Source organism: Chenopodium quinoa, unplaced genomic scaffold (genome assembly GCF_001683475.1).
Source record: "Chenopodium quinoa cultivar QQ74 unplaced genomic scaffold, ASM168347v1, whole genome shotgun sequence".
NCBI lineage: Eukaryota > Viridiplantae > Streptophyta > Magnoliopsida > Caryophyllales > Amaranthaceae > Chenopodium > Chenopodium quinoa.
The window spans coordinates 4824102-4844653 of NW_018744367.1; the positions used below are offsets into that span (position 1 = coordinate 4824102).

The 20552-nt window shown below is 34.4% G+C and overlaps 1 protein-coding gene across 1 annotated transcript; it reads right to left on the reverse strand.

Moving 5' to 3' along the window:
- Positions 1–1549: 1549 nt before the first annotated feature.
- On the reverse strand, positions 1550–17632 carry LOC110696696. The gene is made up of 4 exons (XM_021874049.1): positions 17566–17632; positions 4928–4947; positions 2248–2573; positions 1550–2093 (listed from the first exon to the last, which is right to left on the reverse strand). The coding sequence occupies exons 1-4, from the start codon at positions 17630–17632 to the stop codon at positions 1550–1552; spliced, it is 957 nt and encodes a 318-aa protein (XP_021729741.1).
- Positions 17633–20552: the final 2920 nt, after the last annotated feature.

The following is a 20552-nucleotide window of genomic DNA, read 5'->3' on the forward strand; positions in this document are numbered from 1 at the left end:
CCTTGCAACCCTTTGAGTGATAACTGCATTAGGAGTGGACTTATTATCAAAAACTTTGAAGATTTCTTTCCCCCCATATGCACTAGGCTAGAAACATACCGCGTTGAACAACCTTAGCATCAAGTGTTTTCCAACTAGACACTAAGTCGCAGAGAGAGTCGGAAACCCCCCACTCAGTCATTTGCTCGCATTGACAGTCCACCCAAAGTTTCCTTACACGGTTACAGGCTACTAGCGCATGTTCAGCAGTCTCAATGTCAGTTCCACACCACGGACAAGACACATCAGAAATCATGTGCATATGAAGAAGGAGGCTTCGGGTTGGTAAAGTAATTGTGCAAAGCCTCTAAAAGAAATGCCAAACCTTTGGTATTACCTCATCTTTCCAAATCTCCACCCATGCATGATGAAATTTGTCTAAATCACACCATTTTTCGAGTAAATAAGTTGATTTGACTATGTAATCACCCCCTTTAGAGAACGCCCAACATAGCTCATCATCTTGTCCCTTCTTACTAAGAGGAATCACAAGAATACAGTGCCTATCCCTAACATTAAAGACCTCCTCAATCAAGTCACTACGCCACTCCATGTTGTCAACATCAATGATTTCCCTCACCCTTTGCACATCATCTCGCACAACACTAGATAAGAAATGTCTGCCCTTGTCAGCCACCTAGGGATCGTGCCAAATATTCACTTTCCTGCCATTCTCGATCTGCCAAATCATATCTTCTTTGATACGAGCTTTTGATGACCAAATGCTCCTCCAAGAATAGCTACCAGCAAGCCCCAAAGAAGAATCAAGAAAATTGCAATTGGGGTAGTAGTTAGCCTTCATAACTTGACCAAGAAGAGAATCGGGAACCTTACTAAGTCTCCAAGTCTGTCGACCCAAGAGAGCATCATTGAACACACTCAAATCACGGAAACCGCCTAAGCACTTCAAAGTACATATTGATTCCCAATTTTTCCAATGAGTTTTCCTTTTGCCTTCAGATGAACCCCGAAAAAACCTTGCCATTATCGAATGGATGCGCCGAATGACTAAAACTAGAAATTTATAAACTCCCATCAAGTATGTAGGAATGGGCTTAGATAACATATTTCCGCCTAAGCACTTCAAAGTACATATTGATTCCCAATTTTTCCAATGAGTTTTCCTTTTGCCTTCAGATGAACCCCAAAAAAAACTTGCCATTATCGAATAGATGTGCTGAATGACTGAAACTGGGAATTTATAAACTCCCATCAAGTATGTAGGAATGGCTTGGATAACATATTTTAGAAGAATTTCCTTTCCGGCTCTCGATAGAAGCTTCTCCTTCCAACCTTGAAGTTTCTTCCAAATCCTATCAATGACTACTTCAAAAATTTTTTTCTTCGATCTACCAATGATAGTAAGGATACAAAGGTACTTTTCGTGTCTGTCCACCTGTCGCATTTTTAAGATGTTCATCAAATCTTCCCGTTGCTCCAAACTTACTCCCAAACTAAAGGACACTTCCAACTTCTCATAATTAATTTTCTGCCCGGATGTCTGTTCATACTAGTTGAAAATATCAACTAAAATTTGACATCCATGTTTAGTAGCCCTTGTAAAGAGTAAGTTGTCATCTGTAAAAAGAAGATGAGAAATTTCCATCCCGTTGCGACTAGCCTTAGCCCCATGAAGGCTCCTATCCTGTACCTTATTTTGCATCATACTAGAAAACACATCAGCAACCAGAATAAAAAGATATGGGGAGAAGGGATCTCCATGTCCGAGACCTCTGGTAGGAGTGACCAAGCCACAGATACCTTCGTTAATAACGAAGGAGTAAGAAACAGTTGTAACACACTCCATTACTAAATTCACCCATCTTCCGTCAAACCCCATAGTGAGCAATAATTTCCGTAGAAAGCCCCATTCCGCCCTATCATAAGTCTTGCTCATATCGAGTTTCATAGCCAATGGTCCTTTTCTCCCCTTACTTCTATTCTTCTTAGTATGAAATAATTCCAGAGCAATTATAGCATTATCAGTAATCAAGCGACCCGGGACAAAGGCCCTTTGATTTTTTGACACAGTACTAGGGAGAATATTTTTTAGCCTAATCACAATAGACTTGGACACCAACTTATATAAAAAAAAAAATTACATAGAGCAATAGGGCGATACTCGCCCGTAAAAGAATGTTTTTGCACCTTCGGAATTAGCACAATATTAGTATTATTAACATGACCATGCAAAATACTACTAAAAACCTAGTAATCTCATCACCGACAATGTGCCAAAAACGTTGGTAAAAAATTGCATGCATACCATCCGGCCTGGGAGCTTTGTAAGGGTGCATTTGTTTTAGAGCCTCGAGAACCTCCGCCTTTGTAAATAGCCTCATAACTTCCCTATTATTATCTTCAAAAATCTGAGCAGACACAGAGCCAAGAACCTCATCAATCATACTGTCATCAGGATGGGAAGAAGTGAATAAAGAGTTGAAATGTCTCTGGATTATCTGTTCAATTTTCTCTTCATCATCACACCAAACCCCATCTCCATCAAAAATTGAAGCAATGAAGTTCTTCTTTTTCTGGTGAAAATATTTCGTGTTTTTGTCCCCGTCATACACTTCCGAAACTCGACTTCAAATGAACCATTAGGCTTCAAGCTTCTCAATTAGATCATCTAAACTCTTCTCAAGTCTCGAGCACTCCTCAATCCTGTCAACCATAACACTCCTCAACTGTGCATCATGGAGTGCAGTATCTGCCTCAGAAATTTGCTTCTCTAATTTGTGGAATTTATCACTACTCCACCTCCCCAAGCCCCTTCACACTGTTGCGATACTCCTAATAGTTGGCTCACCCAAAGACTCATCCCAAGCATGCTTCACTATCAGTTCACAAGTTTCATCCAAAAGCCAATGTAGACATCTAAAAATGTCTCCCCAAAACCAAACCCGATGATGAACAACCTTTCACCGCCATTATTGGTCGAGTCGAGCATTTAATCTTGGGAGTGCTTAAAATCCATGTTCAGTCAAACACAACTTACAAATCAATCAACAGATCAGTCCAAACATTTAGTCAAACTCGGTCCAACTCACATTTTAGCCAAAACCCTTTTTAATTCATTTTGTGTTATTTATTAATTAAGCCCGATTAATAAATAATAAAACCCTAAGCCTGAAACAAGTCCGAAATAGCTGAAACGACGCCTAATTATCACGTACTTAATGCCTAAGAAAAGGATAGAATGAATGTAGACCAAATTCAGGAAAACTGATTTGTCGCGCCACGGTAAAAATGCCGCCTCACGGCAAGTTTTGCCGCGTCATGGAAAATTGCGCCGCGTCATGGAAAACTGTACCGTGTCATAGCAATTTGCGCAATGACACGGCTATTTTGAGGTTTAATTTCTTCGCAGCGCTTCAATTCTAGGGTTCTGTGCTTCACCTCTCATATTTTCTCTATAAATACGAAGCTGATTTCACCAGTTTGGGGGCACCAAATAATTCTCTCTTCCTCTCTTAGGCACCAAAAATCATTCTCTCTTTCTCTCTTATGCTCTAGCCTAAATACAAGCCTTACTTATTCTTTCACAATACATCCCTTACGCACTCCGCGGAGTCCGTACCTTACTCGCAGTTCTACACTTAAACAAGGGCGTGAAAGGTAGAACTGCTTGAGGGTTTGGCCCCAAATCAACTCTATTTTAATTTAATTTAATTTAATTTCCATTGTTGTTTATCATTTTCCTTGAAGTTACTAACGCGTTTATTGTTTTATAGTTGCAAGCAAACGCAATCAAAGTAAGGAATCATGTTCTTTGTTCCTATTATATTTCTAACGATTTTTGTTATGTTTTTCATATACTTATTGTTGGATTTATGGTTAAATTGCTTCCAATGTTGATGTTTATTCTATTGTTATTGTTGATCACCATATTGCATGTTAAAGGGAATATGTAATTGAATATAACGACTAAAAAGATAATTTGGACGACCGGTTTAGGTTCCTTTTTAATCTTGTTGTTAATTTAAGTGATCATTAAACATTAGAATTATGTGTTGCATTAACATTCAACCAATTTAGCTTAATAATAGTTTGGAGCAAATTGAATCTTTGTTTGAATGCCTTTGAGATCGCAGGAATTACTTTTCGCCATAAGAATCGAGTAGAGGCCAATACAGCCGAACATGACTCCATGACTCACTTCGTACCATCATTGTAATACCCCGTATTTTTGAAAGGTATTTTCTAAATTAAAGAGTATTTTATTCTCGTATTTTTGACGTATCATCTAAATTAATTATTTTCCTAAAGTGTATTTTAGTTTTGGAGCCAAAATGATATTTAAATTTTGGCGCCTAAATCATTATTTTACAAAACTAATTAAATTGGATAATCCAATAAATGAAACTATTTTATACTTATGTTATAAATAGTATTTTTGATTTCTTAAAATTAAATAGCTAAACCGAAATTATATTAATTCGGTAGATTAATTCAATTGTATATTCGGTTTTCATAGAATAAAAATCTAAATTGTTTTAATATCTTTCCAAATTAATTATTTTCATGAAATATATTTTTAAAGAATTAATTTTCAGATTTTATATAATAAAAATCTGATTTAATTAATTATTATAAGTCAAATTTTCGGCCACCCCAATTATTTAATAAAAATTTGATTTTATTATTTCAAGTATTAATTTTCACAAAATAAGTTTTATTGGATTATTAATTTTAGGCAAATAAATTATTTTACAAAATACCTAAACTAACATAAAAGGACCGAAAATATTGAACAATATTTAGCTCAATATTTTCGGCCACTCATGAATTTTCTAAAGGATTTTAATTTATTTTATTAAAAATAAAATCCTTTAAATTTCCTTATTTCTATTCTTAAATCTAAAAAATATTTGATCCTATTCTATACTTGCACTCCAAGCTCAAAACCTACAAAACAAAATTTCATGATCAAATAAAATCTAATATCCTTCCATACATTTAAAACCCTAATTTATATTCTTTAAATTTCCATAAATATACAACCCTAAATTGCTATAAACTCATCACCTAAACACCTATAAATACCCCCTCATACCTCTCATATTCTTCACACCAAAAACTCAATTCCCTTCTTTTCTTTTACTCTTTCCCTCAAACTTTTCCTATTTTTCTTTTCCTATTTTCTAAAAGAAAATCTGCCCGTATATCTTTGGAGCCAATATTCGGGCACTTCTGGTCAGTTTTTGGATTTTTCTATTTCACAGAAATTTTTCCTATTGAAAAATACTTGAGGTTAGGCTGAAGAATCACCCAATTCGGTGTTATATCAAAGGAGTTATAACCTCTTCAAGTTCTGCCTATCCTTTCCAACGCAAATTCAATTTCCTTTAATCCTATTCCTTTATTTTCTTCATGGTTAGTTTTCTAAAATATAATTACCTATTTCACAGTTATAATTTTATATTAAAGTATTATTTTTAAATTCATGTGAAGTTTTCATGAGAAACATAATTGTCCGAATTCTTAGTGCATATTGAAGTTTTACGGAAATTTTATTCCAAGGTGGAAGATACATATTTGATTTATATCAAGTGGAAGCTGGAAATAATTATTTTCATATGCAAAGCATGAAATTGTGCATATATGATTTACATGGTTTATATGACGGAATATATGAATTCCAAAATTATTGGTGGAACAAAAATTATTTAATGAGTGTTCCTAATGTTGGAATCGCTATATAATTTCCTTATATGGAAATAGATAGGTTTATGTGAAATATTAAAATCGTATTTTGGAATGATGGTGTCTGTTGTGAATTTCAATAAGTTTTTGTATTGACTATCAATTTAAGTGTGAATTTTATAAGTTTGATATAATCTATTGATTAATTTCTTTTACCTTATATGGTATAATTAACTATGTGATATGTGACATGTATTTGAATCATACGAAGTTACATGTGGTCAATATGGTTGGGTTTGTTATTTTGAGATGAGGTTTTGAGGTTTACCATGGGATAATGAGAAGCTATTTTGGATTGTTATCATGAATATTTGGAGGATTTGTGTTATCCAAGCCTTTACTAATTTTTGGAATATGATTTATGTTGAGCATGGAAATATTATTTGTGGTAATAATGAGTTAAAGGTTCTTCATAAGTATTGGAGTAAGGTATGTATTTTGGGAGATATGAATTTTGATATTAGCATTAATTTATGATCGTTTATATCTAAAGGTGGAAAGTATTCATATTGCAAGAATGAGTATTGTGATGATTATTTAAAGCAAAATTGTTGATGATTGAATCCTTTGAAGAAACTTGATACAAAAGTTAGAGGATTTTGAGTCAATTGAAGTGAAAGGAAGTACAAGAAATAATATTGAGATAGAGGAATTTGTTTAAATTGAAGTTATTTTGAAGAAATAATACCTTGTGAAGGGATTTATTAAAGTTAGTTAAGGAAATGATTGTTTGGATGATTACTTAAAGGATTTTACTCTAAGGGATTGATGATAAAATTGATATAGAGAAGTTATTAAAGATAGAAGAATCAATTGAGTTATTTAAAGAATTGCCTTAGAGATAAGTTATGGATTATTACAACCAGATTGAGGAATTTGAAGTTATGAGAAAAGATTATCGAATTTTTTTTTAAAGGCGAAGTATTATGTTATTTGAAGTAACCAAGAGGTAACGATTACGTTTTTAGGCTGTATTAATAGGACTCATGAAATTGTTGGGAAAATTGTAAATACTTTTGGAAGATACCCTGAGACAAGTTACTAATCTATGAGCGATAAGAAGGTCAAGGTGAGATATGTTCTTTTTATGCTTGTACTTATGACAATCTTTGCTATGAAGTTGAATATGTGATTATTGTAATTATAGAGTTTCTTTATGAAAAAGTAGACTTTTAAAAAGTATTTTACAAATATGAATTTTCAAATATATTTTGAAAATAAAGTTTTGTATTCCTTGTTTTTTTAAAATAATGGTTTAGATTGAAAACTTTCATAAATCTTTTAATATATTTGATTAAATATTTCAGCTCATACCTTATAGTCTTTCAACGATTTCTCCTAATGAAAGTATTTTAAATTTTACGAATGACTCATAAAAATATTTGACGAGTTTTCTAACTACTTTTGTAAACAAATCAAAACCTAAGTTCTTTTGGATGTTTGAAACTTGCTCATTTTCCTTACTTTGATTGACGATCACCGATAAAGTGTTAATATCGTTGATTTAATGAGTTAATGTGTTGGTCGAGTTACGGGGACGTAACTCCTTTATAAGGGGGGTTGAGTGCGATAGAGTTTCGCGCGCGTTTATTTTCAACCCTCTAGGTTAGCAGTAGGCTGTGTCTAGTTAGAATGTGCATGAAACTAACTAATTAAAATCTATTTTCAAAGAAGAAAATTTTTAATTTTTTTTTCCTCATTATTCTGCTTAGTTTCGGGGCGAAACTTATTTTAAGGGGGGTAGACTGTACCCGTATTTTTGAAATATATTTTCTAAATTAAAGAGTATTTTAGTCTCGAATTTTTGACGTATTATCTAAATTAATTATTTTCCTAAAGAGTATTTTAGTTTTGGAGCCAAAATGATATTTAAATTTTGGCGCCTAAATCATTATTTTACAAAACTAATTAAATTGGATAATCCAATAAATGAAAATATTTTATACTTATGTTATAAATAGTATTTTTGATTTCTCAAAATTAAATAGCTAAACCGAAATGATATTAATTCGGTAGATTAATTAAATTGTATTTTCGGTTTTCATAGAATAAAAATCTAAATTGTTTTAATATCTTTCCAAATTAATTATTTTCATGAAATATATTTTTAAAGAATTAATTTTCAGATTTTATATAATAAAAATCTGATTTAATTAATTATTATAAGTTAAATTTTCGGCCACCCCAATTATTTAATAAAAATCTTATTTTATTCTTTCAAGTATTAATTTTCACAAAATAAATTTTATTGGATTATTAATTTTAGGCAAATAAAATATTTTACAAAATCCCTAAACTAACATAAGAGAACCGAAAATATTGAACAATATGTAGCTCGATATTTTCGGCCACTCATGAATTTTCTAAAGGATTTTTAATTTATTTTATTAAAAATAAAATCCTTTAAATTTCCTTATTTCTATTCTTAAATCTAAAAATTATTTGATCCTATTCTATACTTGCACTCCAAGCTCAAAACCTACCAAACAAAATTTCATGATCAAATAAAATCTAATATCCTTCCATACATTTAAAACCCTAATTTCTATTCTTTAAATTTCTATAAATTATACAACCCTAAATTGCTATAAACTCATCACCTAAACACCTATAAACACCCCCTCATACCTGTCATATTCTTCACACCAAAAACTCAATTCCCTTCTTTCTTTTACTCTTCTTTTCCCTCAAACTTTTCCTATTTTTCTTTTCCTCTTTTCTAAAAGAAAATCTGCCCATATATCTTTGGAGTCAATTTTCGGGCACTTCTGGTCTGTTTTTGGATTTTTTTATTTCACAGAAAATTATTCCTCTTGAAAAATAATTGAGGTTAGGCTGAAGAATAACTCAATTAAGAGTTATATCAAAGGAGTTATGACCTCTGCAAGTTTTGTCTAACCTTTCCAACGCAAATTCAATTTCCTTTTATCCTATTCCCTTATTTTCTTCATGGTTAGTTTTCTAAAATATAATTGCCTATTTCACAGTTATAATTTTATATTAAATTATTATTTTTAAAAGTGTTTTATAGTCCATGCACATTAGATTTAGGTTTTTGTCTAAAGATGTTGTGATAACCGTATGGTTATGTTAATTGCAGGTGTATTCGTGATTGAACTTTGAAAGTGCGAAGTGTTGATTGATATTCGGAATTAAGGTACGTTATGTGGTTTGATACCTTCAAAAGTTGTCCATGAAATTGTATCTTATTATGTTCCTTATAAAATTATGTTTCATGATGGTTTGAATTAATGATTTTTGGTTAATCAAAATAGACTTTGAATTATGATTAAAATTATTAAAAAGGATTGGATTAAAATTGATTTACAGGTTTCTTAATATTCAAGAATGATGGATTTTTTTAAAAAAGGTGCTTTTAAGTAAATCAATCGATATGGTTATGAATCCCACTTAGGGAATGGATTAGAGAAGACTATGGACTTTGCATGACCTAGTCTTTCCTCAAGATTGTCCTTTGTTCATAAAGTAAACTGAAAGGAATGGTGTCCTTCCAATAAGTGTACTCTTTCGATAAATGGTTCAAAATTATTACAGAGTTAATTCTTCAGTAAGATCAAGTGATCGGAATGTCTAGGTGGAGGCTGCTTCCGATCAGTAATATCGAGGTACAATTGATATTACAACTTAATCTTAACTGAACCCTTCGGGTCGAACCCAATCGAATCACCGATCCGAGACGACGAATTAATCCAAAAAGGATTTAATGAGTCGACAGAGTTTTACGAATACAGACGTCGGAAATCGAGCCTAGGGCGTCGAGACCGAGCGTCGCAAAATCACAAGCGACGAGTACGAGTGTAGCCGTAGCACCACAATGGTCTAACCATGTGGATGCTAGGCTAGTTCGAGCTAGCGTGCACCTAGCATGGCTAGGCACAAGCCTAAGCACACTAGGTGTGCTAGGCTCGCCATCGCTGGCCTATCGCAAGCAACAGGCACACCAGGAGCACCTGGCAGCCTATCGCAAGCACTAGGCAACCCATCGCATCATCACAACACAAGCACAGCACCATCGCATGGCTAGGCCAGTGCGTGTCTGCGTATGCTTGTGCCTTATCTTATCGCATCAACACAGCAAGCATGCCTTCACATGGCACTGCATCGCAGCATGCGTGCCTGGGTGCTAGGCACCATCGCAGGCTCCTCGCACAAGAACAACACCATGGTAGGCCTTGTGTGCGTGTGCGTGTGCGAGGAAGGCATAGTAGCAGCATCATGCGAGTGGTGCGAGGCTGATGTGTGTGACTGGCAAGGCAAGGAGCATGCGTGGCTCGCTAGCAGCACGCATGCTGGCTATGCTAGCAATGGTGCGAGGTTAGTGCGTGATGCGTGGTGCGATGCGTGGTGCATAGTGCAAGGCTGATGCGTGGTGCGAGGTGCAAGGCTGGTGCGTGGTGCGAGGTGCGAGGCTAGTGCATGATGCGAGGCTGGTGCATGCTATGCAAGGCATGTACGCCAGCCAGTGCGTGGGCTGCTGAGGCTAGCACCAGCACAATGTGCTAGCAGCACTAGGCGCCAGCACACAGCACCAGCGCCAGCATTGCCCAGCAAGCACTGGCTGGCTGGGATGCTGCTGGGCAGTGCTAGCTAGCACGCTAATTGGCTGCCAACCCAGCAGCCATATGGCGATTGTGAGGAAGCTTGTGGGGACCAATCAAGGGCCTTGGGGAGCAAGGCATATGGTCCCCCACCTAACCTTTGCCACCACTCTTTTGCATGTGATCATGCCACTTGTCGCAATGTGATTAAGTTGATTATTTATTTAATTTGGAATTAAATAAATCATTGATTTTTCAACTCTCCCATATTGATGGGAGATTGAAAACCAAGGACCCATTTCCCTATAAATACCCTTCAAGGGTGTTGGGCAATGCACAACCTTGAGCGGAATTAAAAAAGCAACTCTTATAATTAGAGTAAACCTTTGATTCGTAAAACTCATAGTTTTGTTTTGTCCGGGTCTTAACTAACCTTCAAGACTTAGGACGCTCGGGTCGGGTCGAGGGTACGATCCGTCGGCGATCTCGTGGTTTCAGGATTTTGAAGTAAGAGCTCTTCGAGACAAAGGTATAATTCTTGTTCTTAGTCTTGTTTGATTAAGTTTATTATGCTTGTTAATTGCTTTAATTAAGGGGCGGGTCTTGGGGGGTTTCCTTCCGCGTAGTGTCGGGTCACTACGAAACCCTACATAAACCACTTGGGGGTGTGCACCCTTAGTGAGGAAATGGTTTTGGAACGTAATCGATTGAGTTTTAAACTTGTCTTGAAAGCATTGAATTGGAAAAACTCTTACATGAGTATGGAATTGGAATTCTTTGAATTAAACTTAAATGATTTAAATTATGTTTTACTTATCTTACACATAACCTACTTAGCATAATTGCTAATACATGCTTTTGTTTTTGCTTTGCCCTGTTTACCATTTATGGTAAGTAGGTGAATGTTTCAGGTGGAAGTTGATTGATGCATACGGGAATTTCACCTAGCTTAGGAAGAGTTGAAGTCGTTTTTGTGTCACAATTTATGAACAAGTTTATTTAAAGTTTTATTAATAAGAATAAAGAATTTCCGCTACAAAAGTATTTTCAAAGTATGAGTCTTGCGTTATCACGTGGCGGTAATACGCCCAAGTCTATTTATACGTATTTTCTACATATTCTGTAGAGGGAGATTTGGGGGTGTTACAAAGTGGTATCAGTTTGTCGGGTCTTAAAACAAGATTAAAAGTTCAAATAAATAAATTGAATGGGTAGACTTAAGTTGGGCATATAGGATAGAGTTTCGCATTTCTTTTTTTTTTTTTTTTAAAAAAAAAAAAAAAAAAAAAAACTATTTTCTTCTTTGGAAAGATGATTGAGAAAAGGATGTCCGGGTTCTCATAATGAGGCCTATAATGGGTACGCCTCTCTGTCTAGGAAAGGCTCTCCCCGATGCTGTGGGTAACTTGCCTGGGAGACGCGGGCTCGAACATTCTATATTATGAGTCAAGTACATTATTAATTTCAAAATAAAATGAATTGAAATTTTCTAAGTTTCAAAACTATGTGTGCATGTAAGTTAGTATAATATGAATTTTTAGAAGAAGTCCATGGACAGGACATTTTGGGTATATATGTGGCCCATGCATGTTAAACTTATATGTTTGTGAACGTGAAAGTTCTGAATAATTTGATATGTTCTCTATGTTGTTAGAATTTTAATTAGTTCAAACTTTTTGAATCCTTTTATGCGACTCTCATTAATAAAAGTTGAATTATAATAGTATTTGAATTTTCAAGATTCATGTGACGTTTTCATGAGAAACATAATTGTCCTAATTCTTAGTGCATGTTGAAGTTTTACGGAAATTTTATTCCAAGGTGGAAGATACATATTTGATTTATATCAAGTGGAAGCTGGAAATAATTATTTTCATATGCAAAGCATGAAATTGTGCATATATGATTTACATGGTTTATATGACGGAATATATGAATTCCAAAATTATTGGTGGAACAAAAATTATTTAATGAGTGTTCCTAATGTTGGAATCGCTATATAATTTCCTTATATGGAAATAGATGGGTTTATGTGAAATATTAAAATCGTATTTTGGAATGATGGTGTCTGTTGTGAATTTCAATAAGTTTTTGTATTGACTATCAATTTAAGTGTGAATTTTATAAGTTTGATATAATCTATTGATTAATTTCTTTGACCTTATATGGTATAATTAACTATGTGATATGTGGCATGTATTTGAATCATACGAAGTTACATGTGGTCAATATGGTTGGGTTTGTTATTTTGAGATGAGGTTTTGAGGTTTACCATGGGATAATGAGAAGCTATTTTGGATTGTTATCATGAATATTTGGAAGATTTGTGTTATCCAAGCCTTTACTAATTTTTGGAATATGATTTATGTTGAGCATGGAAATATTATTTGTGGTAATAATGAGTTAAAGGTTCTTCATAAGTATTGGAGTAAGGTATGTATTTTGGGAGATATGAATTTTGATATTAGCATTAATTTATGATCGTTTATATCTAAAGGTGGAAAGTATTCATATTGCAAGAATGAGTATTGTGATGATTTTTTAAAGCAAAATTGTTGATGATTGAATCCTTTGAAGAAACTTAATACAAAAGTTAGAGGATTTTGAGTCAATTAAAGTGAAAGGAAGTATAAGTAATAATATTGAGATAGAGGAATTTGTTTAAATTGAAGTTATTTTGAAGAAATAATACCTTGTGAAGAGATTTATTAAAGTTAGTTAAGGAAATGATTGTTTGGATGATTACTTAAAGGATTTTACTCTAAGGGGTTGATGATAAAATTGATACAGAGAAGTTATTAAAGATAGAAGAATCAATTGAGTTATTTAAAGAATTGCCTTAGAGATAAGTTATGGATTATTACAACCAGATTGAGGAATTTGAAGTTATGAGAAAAGATTATCGAATTTTTTTTTTAAAGGCGAAGTATTATGTTATTTGAAGTAACCAAGAGGTAACGATTACTTTTTTAGGCTGTATTAACAGGACTCATGAAATTGTTGGGAAAATTGTAAATACTTTTGGAAGATACCCTGAGACAAGTTACTAATCTATGAGCGATAAGAAGGTCAAGGTGAGATATGTTCTTTTTATGCTTGTACTTATGAAAATCTTTGCTATGAAGTTGAATATGTGATTATTGTAATTATAGAGTTTCTTTATGAAAAAGTAAGACTTTTAAAAAGTATTTTACAAATATGAATTTTCAAATATATTTTGAAAATAAAGTTTTGTATTCCTTGTTTTTTTTAAATAATGGTTTAGATTGAAACTTTCATAAATCTTTTAATATATTTGATTAAATATTTCAGCTCATACCTTATAGTCTTTCAACGATTTCTCCTAATGAAAGTATCTTAAATTTTACGAATGACTCATAAAAATATTTGACGAGTTTTCTAACTACTTTTGTAAACAAATCAAAACCTAAGTTCTTTTGGATGTTTGAAACTTGCTCATTTTCCTTACTTTGATTGACGATCGCCGATAAAGTGTTAATATCGTTGATTTAATGAGTTAATGTGTTGGTCGAGTTACGGGAACATAACTCCTTTTTAAGGGGGTAGAGTGCGATAGAGTTTCGCACGCATTTATTTTCAACCCTCTAGGTTAGGAGTAGGCTGTGTCTAGTTAGAATGTGCATGAAACTAACTAACTAAAATCTATTTTCAAAGAAGAAAATTTTTAATTTTTTTTCCTCATTATTCTGCTTAGTTTCGAGGCGAAACTTCTTTTAAGGGGGTTAGACTGTAATACCCCGTATTTTTGAAAGATATTTTCTAAATTAAAGAGTAATTTAGTCTCGTATTTTTGACGTATTATCTAAATTAATTATTTTCCTAAAGAGTATTTTAGTTTTGGAGCCAAAATGATATTTAAATTTTGGCGCCTAAATCATTATTTTACAAAACTAATTAAATTGAATAATCCAATAAATGAAACTATTTTATACTTATGTTATAAATAGTATTTTTGATTTCTCAAAATTAAATAGCTAAACCGAAATGATATTAATTCGATAGATTAATTAAATTGTATTTTCGGTTTTCATAGAATAAAAATCTAAATTGTTTTAATATCTTTCCAAATTAATTATTTTCATGAAATATATTTTTAAAGAATTAATTTTCAGATTTTATATAATAAAAATCTGATTTAATTAATTATTATAAGTCAAATTTTCGGCCACCCCAATTATTTAATAAAAATCTTATTTTATTCTTTTAAGTATTAATTTTTACAAATAAATTTTATTGGATTATTAATTTTAGGCAAATAAATTATTTTACAAAATCCCTAAACTAACATAAGAGAACCGAAAATATTGAACAATATTTAGCTCAATATTTTCGGCCACTCATGAATTTTCTAAAGGATTTTTAATTTATTTTATTAAAAATAAAATCCTTTAAATTTCCTTATTTCTATTCTTAAATCTAAAAATTATTTGATCCTATTCTATACTTGCACTCCAAGCTCAAAACCTACCAAACAAAATTTCATGATCAAATAAAATCTAATATCCTTCCATACATTTAAAACCCTAATTTCTATTCTTTAAATTTCCATAAATTATACAACCCTAAATTGCTATAAACTCATCACCTAAACACCTATAAATACCCCCTCATACCTGTCATATTCTTCACACCAAAAACTCAATTCTCTTCTTTTCTTTTACTCTTATTTTCCCTCAAACTTTTCCTATTTTTCTTTTCCTCTTTTCTAAAAGAAAATCTGCCCGTATATCTTTGGAGCCGATTTTCGGGCACTTTTGATCCGTTTTTGGATTTTTCTATTTCACAAAACATTATTTCTCTTGAAAAATACTTGTGGTTAGGCTGAAGAATCACCCAATTCGGAGTTATATCAAAGGAGTTATGACCTCTTCAAGTTCTGCCTATTCTTTCCAACCTAAATTCAGTTTCCTTTAATCCTATTCCTTTATTTTCTTCATGGTTAGTTTTCTAAAATATAATTGCCTATTTCACAGTTATAATTTTATATTAAATTATTATTTTTAAAAGATTTTTATAGTCCATGCACATTAGATTTAGGTTTTTGTCTAAAGATGTTGTGATAACCGTATGGTTATGTTAATTGCAAGGTGTATTCGTGATTGAACTTTGAAAGTGCGAAGTGTTGATTGATATTCGGAATTAAGGTACGTTATGTGGTTTGATACCTTCGAAAGTTGTCCATGAAATTGTATCTTATTATGTTCCTTATAAAATTATGTTTCATGATGGTTTGAATTAATGATTTTTGGTTAATCAAAATAGACTTTGAATTATGATTAAAATTATTAAAAAGGATTGGATTAAAATTGATTTACAGGTTTCTTAATATTCAAGAATGATGGATTTTTTTAAAAAAGGTGCTTTTAAGTAAATCAATCGATATGGTTATGAATCCCACTTAGGGAATGGATTAGAGAAGACTATGGACTTTGCATGACCTAGTCTTTCCTCAAGATTGACCTTTGTTCATAAAGTAAACCACTTTGGGGGTGTGCACACTTAGTGAGGAAATGGTTTTGGAACGTAATCAATTGAATTTTAAACTTGTCTTGAAAGCATTGAATTGGAAAAGCTCTTACATGAGTATGGCATTGGAATTCTTTGAATTAAACTTAAATGATTTAAATTATGTTTTACTTATCTTACACATAACCTACTTAGCATAATTGCTAATACGTGCTTTTGTTTTGGCTTTGCCCTGTTTACCATTTATGGTAAGCAGATGAATGTTTCAGGTGGAAGTTAATTGATGCATACGGGAATTTCACCTAGCTTAGGAAAAGTTGGAGTCGTTTTTGTGTCACAATTTATGAACAAGTTTATTTGAAGTTTTATTAATAAGAATAAAGAATTTCCGCTGCAAAAGTATTTTCAAAGTATGAGCCTTGCGTTATCACGCGGCGGTAATACGCCCAAGTCTATCTCTACGGTATTTATACGTATTTTCTACATATTCCGTAGAGGGAGATTTGGGGGTGTTACAATCATCCTCGATCCTCCTTTCGTGATTCTGAACCATATGTAGTTGGTAATCTCATGGATTAAGAATGGGGTGTAACCTTCACGGGTCAATTGTTGTTGCCTATCGTTGTCCCTTTTCGTGGTTGTCTTTTAATGTTCCGTGAACGGTTTACAAATTCCTTAAAAACTTGTTGGCGGCTCCCTACTTTGCTTTGTCCCTAATCGTATGTCAATTCTCACTTCCTAAGAGTGCCAAGCATATTCACAACATGCTTAGGTAGGTGCGCTTCGAATGACGCCTATAGCCAACTTTTTTCAAATTTGAAGCCTCACCTTTTTTTTTAAGTTACTAGACTTCCTTTGCAACAATAGAATAGGTGCACGGTCAAAATTAATGGGGTAAAGATGTTACACAGCAAAGTTCTTGAACAAGTTTCACCAAGATGTGGTGGCAAATTAACGGTCAAGGCGTTCTCGCCCTCGAGTTTGAATTGAGTTGCCTCTCTCCCAAGTATACCAAGGACCTTCAAATCTCAAGTCACGTAACCCACAGTCCCCATCGCTTCTCGGAAATTCACAATATCCCTTCTCACCCTATCTGCCTCTCCTTCAATTTCCTCATAGGTGAGAATTTCATTGAAGTCACCGCCAAGTAAAATTGGAAGGTTAGTTTCAGCACATAAGTGTCAAATTAGTGACCATGTCTTATGTTTTTCTTCTTCTTTAGGCCACCCATACACCCCCAAAAAACCTCCAAGTACCCTCCTTACACTTCACGTCACCACATATGTAGTTTTGGGAGAAGGAGGTGAGTTGAAAGTCAACACTCTCCTCCCAGAAAAATACCAAAGCACCAGCCTTGCCTCTACTCGGCACCCCAAACACATTCGCAAAAGCCTAAACGATCTTTGAGTCCCTCTACTTCCTTCTTATTTATCATCGCCTCCGATACAATAATCATATCGAGGGCAAAGTTATTGCTCCATTTACGAAGCTGTCAACTGACCGGGAGTTGCCCAATCCTCGACAATTTCAACATAGGACACTCATTGAGAGAGGCAGGGTAGGTCTACCCCAACCAATACTGCCATATCATTGTAACATCCATGGTACTATTTTTCAATTGTTTTGTCCTTTTTCCACCGTGAACATCATTGTCTAAAAAGAGTCTCGCCATTGTCCAGGTTGCGTTTAGAGGCTAGTACTTCCGTACTACCCCCTTTCACTTTATGTGAAGCATTGGCATTATTTCTCTTCCACGTTCGCCTCCCCTCATTACCTTCATCTTTTTTCCTAGACAACTCAGCAACATTCGGAGGAACTATTGCAGGATCATGCTCTTGCATATTTGGAACAGATTTTTCCACTTCTTGTGAACCAAAAAAGAACACCCCCTCCTTATACGCCTCTTTAGTCAGGGGTAGCCAACACACTCTTACTAGGTTCTCTGTTATGCTCCATAATCAAAGGGGAAGTAATCATACCATGTTCAACCAAAGTTTCTCCCTCCTCTGTGTCATCAATATGCGGTTTTATAATGAAGATTAGACGCTTAGACGCCTTCAACTTCTCTACTTCCTCCACCTCCTTCAATCTCCTCTTTCTAGGGGTTGCCTTTAGATCAGTTCCCCACCCCAATTGCTCTTGATTATCCTCCTCTAAAACATTATGACAGTCTCTCTTGGAGTGACCCAAAATCCCATAGGCAAAAGAAAGGCAGTCTTTCGTAAGCAAAATTGAATCGTAACTCTCTCCCTTTCCTGTCTTTGATCATCTGGAAACGTCGCAAAGGTTTTATAACATCCATCATTAATTTAACTCTTCTGTAGCGTCCAATCCCCTATACATCCTCCTCTAACTCCATAACACTCCCCATGCCATTCACCAGAGCTCGACATGAGTATCAGACCTATAATTAAAAGTAAGGTTTTTTATGCGCACCCAAAAAGGCGATTCAGTGAGTGAAACCTCCTCTGGTTGTTCGTCACCGTCAATTTCTTTGAGAAGAACCAGCATGTTATCGAAACACCAAGGTCATCCATTCAAAACTTTCTGATAATCTTTCCAATGAAAGAATTAAAAAGCCTAAAAATTAGGGCTAAGAACGCTAATAGCAAGATCATGGCTTGGAGCCCAGACATTTGTTATTGTCTTCTTAAACGCTTCGACATTGTAAGATCGATGCATAAGAAGTTTACCCACCAGAATTAGGGTTAAATTATTATCTGTAGCATCAGGGGATAGAGCCTCCAAATCAATGGCTTTAACCTCTTCATCTTGAATACGATGCTGCGAGCACATGTTCGACAATTCCTCCTCTTCCATGGCAGAAGTAAAACCAGAAAGATCAAGCGGAAAAACCTACTGGAGGGCCGGTAAAATGCTACCCGAGGATAGAGGTCGCCCTTTTTTTTCGAGAGAGTTTGCCCTTTCTTTGGAGGGAGTTTTTTGTGACTTTTAGAACTTTTTTAATATGTAGTTTGAGATTTTTAGATTAGAATATTGCATTGGAAACATGCATATACTAAATGTGAACTCTAATTCGAAACAGAGGAAGTATAAACTTCTAATTTAAATTTGTGTATTTCTAAAAAAAAAAATTAAATTTGTTGACACGTATATATATATATATATATATATATATATATATATATATAATATATATATATATATATATATATATATATATATATATATATCGGCTATTTCATGAAATGCCACTGAGTAATTACGAAATTCACCAAATGTCATCCAACTTTTCAAAGTTTACCAAATGCCACCGAGTTTTAAAAAAATTCACCAAGTGCCATTAATGACTAACGGCTGTTAGTTGACCGTTAGTTGACTCCACCACTTGCCACGTGTAACCTTCTGATTGGCCCATTTAAAAAAAATTAAACAAAAAAAAAAGAAAAAAAAAAACACGAAATCCCCACCCACCACTCCTTCTACCACCCTCACCGGCCAAGCCCTAGCCAAGCCGCCGGGACCTGCAACGGCTGGCGCGCCAGCGGTCGCCAACTCCCCTTCCATTCCCACCTCTTCCCCCGTCGCGACCCACTCACCCTTAAACCCGAAACCCCACCCTCCTCCTTTGAGCCTCTGCCATCGCCATTTTGACGGCCTCAGCCAAGCTATACTTCGATTTCCACCGGTTTGCGACCCGTGACGGGGTGAGACCAAGTTGTGAGTTCTGAAGGAATTCCGACCCACCCACACCGGAATCCTACAAGCACAGTGGCTGGCCGTACATCAAACAAGACCGTTGAAGGTTTCGGGTTTTGGGTTTAAAGGGTGGGTGGGTCGCGACGGGGAAAGAGGTGGGAATGGGAGGGGGGTTGGCGGCCGTCGGTGAGGGAGCAGATCGCCGGTGACAAGGGATCGGGGTTCGGTGGCAGGGAGGGGTGGTGCCTGGGCTTCTGGCTGCCGATTTGGAGTTTTCGGTCGAGTTTTGGGAAGTGGGTGAATCTTAAATGGAGTTTCGATTTTTGGGGTTTAAGGGTGGCTGTAGGTGGCCGGCAGTCAGAGACAGTTGTAGGTGGTCTTGGCCGGAGCGCCTGCCGGTAAAGGTGCAGGTCGCCGGCGGCAAGGTTTCGGGGTTTGGCGGCAAGGAGGGGGTGGTGGCTGGGGTTTTAATTATTTTTATTTTTTTTGGTATTTTTAGTTTTTATTTTTTAATTTTTTTTTTTAAAAAAGGACTAATCAGAAGGTGACATGTGGCAAGTGGTGGGTCAACTAACAGTCGTCAGTCATTAATGGCACTCGGTGAATTTTGTTAAAACTCGGTGACATTTGGTGAATTTCGCAATTACTCAGTGGCATTTCATGAAATAGCCGTAAATATATATATATATATATATATATATATATATATATATATATATATATATATATATATATATATATATATATATATTATTTTTATTTTTATTTTTATTTTTATTTTGAAAAAAGACATGTATTAAACTTTTGATATCTCAATAATTAATACAGTCAAATTTAGTACACTTGTCAACCCCCTATTTTGACCGACATTATATATAATTAAGCATTATTAAAAAAAATATGAAATTTTATACATATACCTATAAAACAACATTTTACATGAGAATGCTCATGCATAGTGTAAAGGTCAAAATATATCAATTATTGTAAAATGGAGGAAGTAATATATATTCACAAACTCTAATCTGACATATTTGTGCATGCTTTCTCTTTATCTCCTCATCAGATGAGCCCCTATCTTTATTTCTCTTTACCTCTCTT